Below are 12419 nucleotides of genomic sequence, written 5' to 3'. Positions count from 1 at the left end.
CTGTACATCAGTCAAAAAGATCCTATCTACATAATCAGAAAGTCTTCAGCACTTTTGGTCAGTCACATGGAACTGGGGATTAGTTTTCCATGTCTGACTATGCACGTATGCCTATATTCAAGCAACACATTTTAGCAGCTGAAGTGCAATTTTTGTGGTCTCTGTCTCATCAGAAATGAAGACAAACAGTAGCAGCCCTCTGATGTACCTAGACAGCTTCTTTAGATAGCAAATGAGCCTGCAGTAATTATTACAGCTCAGAAACAGAAGTTAGGTGGAATTAATTTGCTTCACAGGGCATTTAACCTTGCCTGCTGTCAAAAGACTCAGGGAGCTCGGCAAGTCTGCTGTGCAGTGGGGATTCCAACTATTGGAGTAAGTCACTTTGCTGCACCTTTTTTTATTTCTTCTTAAAGCATTCCTAATAGAGGACTGGTAAAAGGCTCACCTCACATCACCGTGTTTACTAGAAGTCTAGAAGTGACAAACATTCCCAGGATAGAAAAGCATTTTCCCCCTAACCCTCGTCCTTTCTTTCCCCCCATTATTAAGATTGTAATTCAGATGTTCTTAAACAAAGATTTTCTGTCTGAATTCTAACTTTCTTTTCTTTTTTTTCTTTTTTTTTTTTCCATATATCCTTTTCAGAAAAAGAACAAGCTATTACTGGTTATTACATTTTCTGTCTGAGACAACTACATGAACAGGAAAGCATGCCAGATATCAGATAGAAATAGCAGCAAAAGAAATGATAACACTTTTAAAAGTAATTTTTACCTACACCAATGTAAATAAAAGCTCCTAAAAACATTTAAGATGTACATAACCATTTTAATAACTAGGTTTACTAGAACTAAAGAGTTGTAGGGTTTGTTTTTTTCCAAATTTATTCTTATTGTTTGCCTGTGATCACACTGGGAGTTGTATTTATCACCGTCTCTACAGTCATTCAATTTTCTGTTGCTGGGGTTTTCCTCCACTGGAAAGAAAATACATAGAAGCACAATTATAAGTTAAAAAACTGGCATGCATCAGGATAGCTACAAAACTTTTCAGCCATTCAAGTTAAAGCTATTTCCACCTGTCACTGCTTCAGTCAAACAAAACTTCTGCAATTAAGAACGGTGTGTTTAAAAACTATTTCAAAATGCTTTAGAAAACCTTCAGCAGAACATACAGATCATGCATTACTACACAGTTCTTTCTGTGTCTTAAGACAAGGTTACTACTAGGATCACAAAACAAAACAAACGCAACCAAACTAAAAGGTACCTTACAAAAGTATAGACATTCTCAAAGAGGCATCGCTTTACTAATAAATTCAATACTGTATAAAAAGCAATTCACATTTTATTTTAAATCGCAATAAACTGTACAAAAATGTTTTATTCTTGCCAAAAATAACAGCAATATTTTCAATCTTACTTCTAGACAAACAACGAACTCTTATTTTAATCTTTCCTGGGTGAGTTCACAAGTAAACAGACAATAAGATTCACTTTTTTTTGTCAAACAGACTTATGTTGTTCTGGAATAAATGTTAATTTTTTAGTGTCCTTAAAGAATTTCAGTACTCCTGCCATGCTTGTTAAAAGCCTAAAGTTGTGTGTCTCACACAAAGGAATGTAAACAGTCAAGAGATTAAAGAGGTTGACTCTTCCAGTGAAACCTTAAACGTATCTCTGTACCACGAACATTCACTTTACACCAAGAACAGTCCACACCATGAGGCCTGTGCAACTGCTGAATTCGTTCTCCAAAATGCCAACTGAATAGGAATCAGTTAAAGACAAATTCAAAAAGCATGAAGTCAAATTCTAAGTAACAGAACAGAAATGGATTATACCCTTTTTAACACTTTCAGTTTTTTCTTAACCTATTTCATCAGCAAGTATTGTAATAGCCCCATCAGATCTACAATCATCACAACGTACTTTTCCCAAGATGCAGCAAGCAAGCACCCAGTTACGTCAATCAGACACAGAAAGCACCTCTGCAAAGAACATGGGCTTATTTTCAGACTTGTTTTTGTTCACATAGTATATTTAATACAGACTAACAAAACATAACGTGGGTTATTGACCACAGCTTTTTAAATCTGAGACCTAAAATGGAAATACAATTGTGGTGATTATTTATTTTAGATTTCCAAGTCTTTCCCCCCCTCCCCCCCATTGCAAGTTAACTAGCAAAAAGCTGTTTAATCAGACTGGTAAGAGCTTAAAAAAATTAAGCGCTCTCTGTTACTTCAGAGTTGTTCGAGGGAAGAAAGTCTGCTTGAAATTCCACTTTACCTGGATAGAGCTTAATGTAGGTGTCCACCATTAAATCTAAGTCATGTTTTATATCAATGTTTATGTTCAGCAAAGCTAGGTTGCTTGACCTTTGCTCTGTCACGGTGTTTTTCAGGTATGCCTTTAAGCGCTTTCGTCCTATTTCATATTTTTCATTCTCCACTTTCATCACTGGAAGAATGCACAAGACTTTAAGCAATGCATATACATTAGGGAAATATTTTATGTCTGGCAAGTGAAGTGCTTCATAAATAGTAGCTGGAAGTTCAATATCTTTTCCTCTGTGCTTCCACTTGATTCTCCAACAATGAAGCTCAGCAGAAAGCGTGTCCGGATTAGGTAAGTCATTTTTGTACATGTCAGCGTGATGCTCCTCAGACGTATTGAATTTGAGCTGACCCATGACTGAGGGCACTAAAGATAAACACTTCAGAGCTTTTAAATGTTGTTCTGAGAATATATCTTTTAATTCTTGAATTATATGTTCCACTGTAGGGACACTAAGAATTTCCTTGTAGTAATTTTCTGATGTTAACTCAGCGTCCAAGTTACCCTGTTGAGACCTGCGGAATTTTCCAGGGAGTTTAATTTGTACATCCAATTTTGCAGCCAAATTTGTTGCTTCCTCAAACCAAAATTCATGATAAACTTCAATATTCTCCATCACTTCATTCAGAGAATGCAACACCGCTGTTAAGCTGCTAGCTGCAAAGAATACATCTGATGTTTGTCCCTGGAGATTTTTTCCAAATGCTCTCGTAAAAGACAGAACGTTTTTCAGAATTACAATAGTGACAATGAAGTCAAAATCTGTTAACGCACTTGAAAGTACAAATGCTCGACCAGCAATGAAGTTGTTCCACCTGACAGTGGAATCGTTGCTTACCGCGTCCAAACACAGTACCAAAGCCTGCATGAGATCCACCAAAACCTCAAAAGTATCATGCCTGCCTGTCCACTGAGAACGGCAGATCTCCTTCAGCTCATTACCTTTCTCCTCGTTGTTCTGAAAAAGAGCAGAAATTGTATTGTCCAGTTCCACCAGTAATTGTGGAGATCGACTAAAAAGACAGCGAACTTCTTCAATCGTTCCTAGGGCCATGGAAACACCAACAACAGGAACCGACTTTGCCAACCATACATTTAAGGCACAAGAGGAACACAGAGTATACACAGCTTGTGGATACTTCTCCAAGAGTCTTGTAGCCACAACTTTCATTTTAGAAGCAAACCCACTGGAGACGATGTAGGCTTGACCCCGACAGTATTCCATGTTCAGACCCCATTTTTCAGTAATAGTCGTATGGAACTTAACAGCTAATATTTCAGGATCAGCCTCGTAAGGTAAAAATCCTATGAATTCTTCTCTCAGATTATGAGAATCATCAACAAATCTCACCAAGACTGGCAAATGTTCCTCTCCTGCTATGTCTACTACTTCATCAGTGACAATAGAAAAGAAGTGTGAGTCTCTTACTTCCCTCAGTGTTTCTTCTCTAATGCAGCTCTCACAGATCTCAAGCATTTGTTTCTGCTGCGTTTTTGAACAATACTCAAGATTGACCGCAGTCATCTCAAACCGTTTCCTCAGAACTTCATCTCCAGCATTGATCCTATATTCCAGCAGAGCCTGAAAGTTATCTGAAGTAAAAATACCTTCCGGAAGCTCATCTGCATTATGGATATCCAAGGGAATATTTTGTTTACCCATTAGGATCAGAATTTCAAACAATGACTTAAGGTAATCCTTGTTTTCTCTTTCTTCTAGAGTTAAAGGAATAGATTTTTCCTCTTGCTGCTCCCCACCTTCCTCTGAGACAGCGTTTTGTGCATTGCTTTCATTCAGTTCTTGAGTTGCCTGTTCCCGTTCAAAAGCTTCATTAACTACAAAATACAAAATATTGTGTTAAGACAACTAAAACATAACATTTGCTTTCCTCTACTCTCTACATTACCTTTAAGTTACTGGAATCCAGAGAAGAATATTTCCAGTTTTGAAGTGACTGACTACACTGGAATGAGCTTAGATGAACTATCTGAATCAGACAGCAACTAAATTATCCTCCTAAACAAATAAATAAGTTTACAGTTATGTGCCCTACAGTTCCTTATCAGTCTTAATAAACAAAGTTTTTATGAACTGATTATTTTGCCCACTTACTCTTTTGCTGCTTCAGTGTTCTTATTTCATCTTCACTCTTAAAAAAAAAAAAAAGATACATTGATGTTATTGTCTACCACATGATCCCTTTAAAATACTGAAATATATCAAGGTCAGATGCAAATACTGCAGATGAGACCATTTTCAGACTGTTAATACCTACCAAAAACGTGCTAGAAGGTCTAAGAGAAGGAGGTTCTTCAGGTAGTTTATTGCTGTCACAACACGTATCTACTAATTGCAGAAGAATGGTTTGCTACTACTGCTAAGGTTCCCATAAACACATCAGGAGATTGTTCAATCTGCATTTTACAATTATGAGTCAATCAATTACATTAAAGAATTCCATTCTACTACAAACACGTACTGATAGCAGTAGCTTTCAATTATTTTCTAAGTTTCAGTTAATAAACACTTATCAAATGCATCTAGAAACTGTCTGTAGTACTCTGATGTATAAACACAGTTTAGGAGTTAAATTCATCTTAATCTTCAGTATACAGAAACCCACAGAGACTTAAAGACACAAAGTGTCCCAAAAGAGCCACTGACAAGTTACAGTTCCACAAGAAATTGCCTGACCTTGCTTCTACACATGGATTGTATTTGTAGAGCTCTGAAGGATGTCTGAACTGCAGAAGTGACTCAGATAAACATCAACACGGAGCAAGATTTGCAGGGTTGCAGCTGTAAGGTGTTTTTCAGTTAGCACTGCAATAACAAGTAAGAGGAAGCTTCCCTTGGAAGACACAATCAGTTCTTGTTTTCCAGATTATCCAGATTAAACTTCTGGTAGATAAAACTTCAGTATAACATTCAGATTTTAACTTACAATCTATAACATTATACTCAAATAGCAGTATAGAAACTGAAAACACCGAAGTGCTAATCATTAGACATTTCATGTAAAATTTCACATGAACTTACTTGTTTTCATAGTTCTAACTTAACTTTGCTTATTAAAGCAAAGCCAAACCAAACTTACTTTACAAACTTACCAGCTCTTTTATTCGTTTTCTATGTCTGCTGTGGGGATTGTTCAGATGACTTGTAAGATCAAATATAGTTGGCACAGCATTATCTCTTAAAACTGTTCTGTAAGGGCTCTGTAAAGACATCCAGATTAGTGTTGTCTCTGGGAAGCAAGCATAGTCTCTGAAATTCTGTGTTTTTGGGGAAGAAAAAAAATCACCTCTGAAATTTTGTGGGTTTTGTGTTGTGTGTACAATGAGCATCACCTACGAATTTCTCTTGGTTTTGTACACAGATTTTTTTTCCAGTTAATTATGTTCACTTTCTGATGCATCAAAACAGATATATAGTTCTACTATGCAATAACCATTTTCAAGGATGTCGAAAGAAGACTGAAAATGAGATGTTTAAGAAAATAAGTATAACCACTTTTTCCTCCCCTTTATCTTCATATCACAGACCCCTGGTGCAGCAATTTTAAGTTATTTGAATATTATTATTATTTTTTAATAAATTTTCTGAACGTACAGACACTGATGCATCAGAAAGAAAACACTTTGATCATCCTGAAGGAAAACACATCTGTCAGATGAAGAAGAGGAAGGCTTCTAGATGATCATATAAATGTTTCCAGCAGTTAGTGTTTTAAATACAAATTTAAGTTCACAGTATATGCAAATATACATTGTCTAAATTGAACTGTTTCCATCAAGAACAGACCTTTAACTGACCATATTTAGACATGTCACTGGACCGAGGATTTCAAACAGAGTTTCATGAAGCTTCACTGCAGATCCAGAATTAACTTCCAATGGGCATTTTTTGGTCTGTTTCTGGGATGCTGGCTAAACAAAGACCCTGTCATGTGTACTACCACTAGGAATTCATAGTCTGACCTACATGTTTTAATTATTCTACATAACGATAAGACCAACTTCGTCTATTTCAGTCTAGAAATCAAAATTTGGTACAAAGCCACAAATCTATCATTTCCTACTGCTAAGCAAGCTGTTAAAAAAAATCAGCATCATCTCGATGAAATAATAGCCTTCAATTCTTCATGCTAACAGGAAACAGTACCATGATTTTTGCTGGATAAAAAATAGCAGGAACCAAAAGCCTGACAGATACACAGAATGTTTAAACCTCTTGGCCACAGCTGAGTGCAACTGAACTGAACTGCACGATGTGCACACTTCAGTAACAGCACACTAATGATTTTAAATAATTAGAGGTATGCAAACATACATTCTTACTCCCAATAAATGTAAATAATGTTGTAACATATAGTGACAGTAAACAAAATGAACAGTTTTGCACGAGAAAAGAACTGCAATGAAGACCAGAGCTACACAATCAGTAAGCCAGCAGAAGCAGTTCTGCATTTCTTATTCCAAGCTACTTGCTTCCACCTCATCCTTTGTGCCAGTACAGACATCTACAAGTCTGTGCAGTACCCTGGGCCACAACAACAATGTCAATTAAAACTAAAAGATTAATTTTCCCATAGACCCCTTACCCAGGAGATCAAAGATTAAATGCAGCAATCTGATTAAAAAGAATCTTAATCATGTTCTGCAAGGTACAATAAGCAAATGTTTGGTTTTACTTACACTTCTACATATCATAGAGGTCTCAAAATGTTTAGCGCACAGTCTGTAGTGCTTGTTGAGTTGATCTGGAGTTTTATCTTCTAAATCTGCCCTTCGACAGTTCTCTACCCATCTCTGACACCTGCACGTAAGCAGAAAATGTTAGCTAGTTTTAAGTTTAAACCAATTCCTCTAAGTTTCAAGCCTGGCTCATAAGCAGTGTGCAGTGAGCCCTGCCCTTCATGAAAGGCTGTAAAGAATCAAAAGATCGTTCAAAAATCTGCTTTTATCTATTTGCTTACCATTCAGTATCACCCAGGCAGTCACTACTACCAATAACTGATGTAAATTAGTCAGCTTATACTTCCCCTAATGGGGTCTATGCAACCACATTTGAGCAGCATGCAGCATCCAGTAAAACTCATCTACTATTTCATTTGCTCAGTTAATTATACATGTAAGTTAAAAACATTCCAGCAGTCATTAATATCTCAGTGTTTAGAAGTTCAAAATAAAAACAAGTCCCACAAAGACGATTCTCTGAAGGAGCACTGTTGTAATGGACATGCACCTTGAGGCACCAGACTCACCACATACAGAAACACAAATGTTACTGTAATCTGATAGAAGGTTTATTGTTGATAATTCTAACTGTGTAATGAAGTTATACAAGCTCCTACCTCTCCTAGGCCAAAACCCTCCCCAAACAAACTGAAGAAAGCCAGAAACAGCTACATTACCAAGAATTATAATGCTATCACAGTAATCCTACAGTAAAAATGAGAAGGAACTTTCATTCTCAATGACTTCTTTTACAACACATCACTTTGCTACATACTTCTCAGCTTTTCAACTTAGATTTCTCTCTCTTCTTGTTTTTCTAATTGGCACTTAGAACAAAAAAATAACAGCAGCAACAAGATCCACAAAGCAGGAGTCATTTCTAATATATTATTCTCATAGATTCACAGATAACAACTTTTATTAAAATAAAAACACTTTTCTTGCTCAGTCTTTCAGCAGCACAGGTCTTGCACTCCTGCCTGGAAAATGCAAGCACCTCAACAAGAGAACAGGAGAACACTCTTCCTTGAACCACACAGCATAAATATGGCTTTTTTCACATTGGAGAACTTTAACACGCAGACCATATTCAGTCTAGCTCTAATACTTTCTAAGCAGGTGCTCCAATTAGCAAACAATTAAGGGCAATCATATTGGCTGTCTCAAAGGCTGATGAGCCTCCTGATAGTGAATGGAGAAGGCTTCGGTCCAGAGGGATGTTCAGAACAAGAGCCTGACCTTACATGCTTTTCTCCACTGACTCAGGGAGGCTGAGGAAGACCACCACAGAGCAAAGTCAAAGCTCCTTGCTTTATGATAGCTCCTCTGAATCGCCTCCTAGCAAACACAGGAACAAACTGGTGGCAGCAATGGCACATATACAGCACATACATCAGAGCTGGCATACAGTCGTCAAGGCAAAGTCAGCCCAAATTCCTCTATCTCCAATGTTGCTGCCATCCAGAGAACAAGTTAAGTACATACTAATAGAAGGTAAGCACCAGATCAGACTCTTCAGCAAATCAAAAGACACCACAAGCTTCTCAGAACAGCCATACAGGAAAAAAGAGTTGCACAAAGATAAAATTACCAAATGCTCCTCTCCTTTCTTGTTTTCCCCCCTGGTTACATAAAGGCAGCTGTGGCTGCCACCTCCTGTGCTGAAATCGACTCCTGAGTAAATGATCTTGGCACAAAGAGTTTGTGGATCCTGATCAGGCACAGGCACCAAGCTCTTCACCCACTGGACCATAAGATCTGTAACTGGAGCCCTAGACATCTATGGAACTTCAGCGGCAAAGACTGGAGTGTTGGTATTTTGTCAGGTAGCCACACAACTAAAGGGAGATGGTAAATGTTACGAGTAATAACTGACTGTTATCAGTTACTGACTCACAAGTAAGCCATTCCTACAACCATAACTGAGATCCAATTCCATGGGCACTTCTTTTTGCAAACATTAATTTATGCTATTCAACTCATTGTAGCTGATACACATTTTTTCCAAAAGACCTTTGACTCTAAGCTTCTACAAATGATGGCTGACAGTAAATACATTAAGAAATCTTAAAACATAGTTTTAAGTATTTAAGTTTACTTTAAGTATTTTAGTTTATAGTTCCATTAACTGCACATTTCCGACATGCTACAATGGCAAACATTAAACTAAAGCTCCTTTCAGTAGACAAGTTATGAACTGAAGAAGATATTTTCTTTACACAATAAACTATCATGTATTGCATAACTTGACAACATTCAGATTTTCCAGCAAGGATTCCTCACAAATTATGCCTGAAGCTCAGAGAGCATCAAAACCCAATTTTGCAGAAAACACTTCTTCCTAATATCCAATCTTAATCTGCCCTTCTTTAATACGAAATCATTTCCCTTTGTCCAATTCCTGCGAAAGAACCTGTTCCCTTCTTTCTTACAGCCCCCCTTCAGATACTGACAGGCTGCTCTCCTTGGAGCTTTCTCTTCTCCAGGCTGCACAGCCCCAGCTTTCTCAGCCTGTCCTCATAGGAGAGGTGTTCCATCCCTTGGATCATTTTTGTGTCCCTCCTCTGGATATGCTCTACCAGCTCCACGTCTCTCCTGTACTGAGGACTCCACATCAGGTCGCAATACTCTAGGTGAGGTCTCACAGCACACAGCAAAGGCACAGGATCACCCCCTTGCCCTGCTGACGCTGCATTAGATGCAACCTGGGATACAGTAGGCTTTCTTGCTTGTGAGGACACACTGGCTGATGTCCAACTACCATCCACCAGTATCCCTAGGTCTTTTCAGCAGGGCTGTGCTCCATCCTTACATTCCCTAGCTTGTACTGATAGCAAGGGTTGCCACGAACCACGTGCAGACTTGCAATTGGACTTACTGAACCTCATGAGGTTCTCCTGGGCTCACTGCTCAGCCTGTCCCGATCTCTCTGGATGGCATCCCATCTCTTGGACATGTTGACTGCACCACACAGCTTGGTGTCATCCGCCAACTGCTGAAGGTGCACGTGATCCCACTGTTGATGTCACCGATGGAGATGTTAAAGAGCACTGGTCCTCATCACCATTTTAAGTCACTGACTACCACTGATCTTGCAACCAGTTCCTTGTCCATCAAACAGTCCATGTATAAGATCCATATCATTCCAACTTAGAGAGAAGGATGTTATGGGGGACTGTGTCAAAGGCCTTACTGAAGTCCAGATAGATGACATCAGTGGCTCTTCCCTTGTCCACTGTCACAGCTAGGCCATCATAGAAGGCCACTAGGTTGGTCAGGCAGGATCTGCCCTTGGAGAAACCAAGCTCGTTATCCTGTATCACCTCCCAGCCTTCCATGTGCCTTAGCACAGCTTCCAGGAGAATCTGCTCCATGATCTACACTGGCACAGGGGTGAAATTGACAGGTTGATTTCTACATCTAAATGTGTCTTATTTCTCACTGCATTTTCCACGGCCTAAATCAACTCATACAACTTGCTTTACCAGCACACAGATTCTTCTTGGAATTTGGAACTTGAATACCTCACCACTTCTGCTGCTGCTTAGGATGCTCTACCATTGACCACCGACTCACTGACAGCTGTTTATCATAAAGGTTGCAAGTCTCCAGATGCAGTACTCCAGATGGGACCTAACGGGGGCAGAGTAGAGAGAAACAATGACCTCCCTTGCTCTGCTGCCAGCCCTCTTTTGATGCAGACCTGGATATGATTGGCCTCCAGGGTTGCAAACCACATTCAGTTTAATGTGACCCGGGGTACTGTTAGCCCTCTTGGCCACAAGAGTACAATGCTGGCTCATGGATGACCTGTCATCCACCAGGATCCCTATGTCCTCTGCAGGGCTGGTCTAAATGAGTTCTTCTCCCAGCCTGTATGCATATACAGGACTGCTCAGACTCAAGTGCAACACCCTGCAGTTTGCATTGCCGAACCTCACTTGGTTCATGTGGGCCTACTTTTTACGTCCATCCAGGTCCCTTCCTTCTGTTGTGTCAACTGCACCACTCAACTTGGTGTCATCAGCAAACCTCCTGAGGGTACGCTCAAACCCTGACAAAGATGTTGAATGACACTGGTCCCAAGTCAGACCCTTGGAGGACACCACTCGTCACCAACCTCAACCAGGACATAGAGCCATTCACAACCTTTTGATTCACAGAATCACAGAATGGCCGGGGTTGGAAAGGACCTCAAGGTCCAACCCCCTTGCCACCAACAGGGCCACCAACCTCCACATTTTATACTAGACCAGGCTGTCCAGGGCCCTATCCAACTTGGCCTTGAACACCTCCAGGGATGGACAGGGCATCCACAACCCCCCTGGGCAGCTGTTCCAGTACCTCACCACCCTCTCTCTAAAGAACTTCCCTCTGACATCCAACCTAAATCTTCCCTCCCTCAACTTCAAACCATTTCCCCTTGTCCTGCTGTTATCTCCCCTTTCAAAGAATTGATTCCTCTCCTGTTTGTAGGCTCCCTTTAGGTACTGGAAGGCTGCAATGAGGTCACTCCGCAGCCTTCTTTTCTCCAGGCTGAACAAGCCCAGCTCCCTCAGCCTGTCTTCATAGAGGAGGTGCTGCAGCTCCCTGATCATCTTTGTGGCTCTTCTTTGGACCCCCTCCAACAGCTCCCTGTCTTTCTTGTACTGGGGGCTCCAGACCCAGACACAGTACTCCAGATGGGGCCTCACAAGAGCAGAGTAGAGGGGGACAATCTCCCTTCTGTCCCTGCTGGCCACCCCTCCTCTGATGGAGCCCAGGATACCATTTGCTTTCTGAGCTGCAAGAGCACACTGCTGGCTCATGTTACATTCTTCATCCATCAAGACCCCCAGGTCCTTCTCACAGGACTGATTATGACCATCCAATCAATTATTTATCCATCCAATTGTCTGGGCATTAAGCCATTTGGCCATTTATGAAATGACTGAGACTGGAGACACCCCAAGGTTCCCCTAAGCCAACCCTACCCCAGCAGAGCCCCCCACAGCATGGCATCCAGAGGAGTTTTGAGGGAGGACACTCCAAAACCTCTCTAAGCACCACATGGCATAGAAAGGGCTACTGATGAGCATGAGATACCTGTCAAAAGGAGGCATCCTCAGAGCCAAGCAACCCTTCACTCCCTCATACCCTAGCATCCTCTCACAGTCCCTCACAGTGCCTTTCAGAGCCAGGCACACCCTCCCTCACATTCCTCTTACATCCAACCTCCCCCCATCCTCACAAACGCAACCCCCACGTACAGGGGTACAGCGGGAGCAGCGAACGGCCGCCTCGACGCATGCGCAGCAGCGCTCCCGCCTCCCGCCGCGGGCCGGAGGGTCCCGCAGA

General features: G+C 40.6%; 1 protein-coding gene across 1 annotated transcript; it reads right to left on the bottom strand.

Moving 5' to 3' along the window:
• Positions 1-728: 728 nt before the first annotated feature.
• Positions 729-12417, bottom strand: THAP12 (THAP domain containing 12; the record flags this gene model as incomplete). The annotated part of the gene is made up of 5 exons (XM_031552255.1): positions 729-4178; positions 4456-4492; positions 5454-5561; positions 7041-7161; positions 12332-12417. Coding segments are annotated over 5 exons (2301 nt in total), but the record flags the coding sequence as incomplete, so codon positions are not given.
• Positions 12418-12419: the final 2 nt, after the last annotated feature.

The sequence above is a fragment of the Meleagris gallopavo genome, chromosome 1 (genome assembly GCF_000146605.3).
Source record: "Meleagris gallopavo isolate NT-WF06-2002-E0010 breed Aviagen turkey brand Nicholas breeding stock chromosome 1, Turkey_5.1, whole genome shotgun sequence".
Taxonomy (NCBI): Eukaryota; Metazoa; Chordata; class Aves; order Galliformes; family Phasianidae; genus Meleagris; species Meleagris gallopavo.
This window is presented reverse-complemented; position numbering and strand designations above follow the sequence as displayed.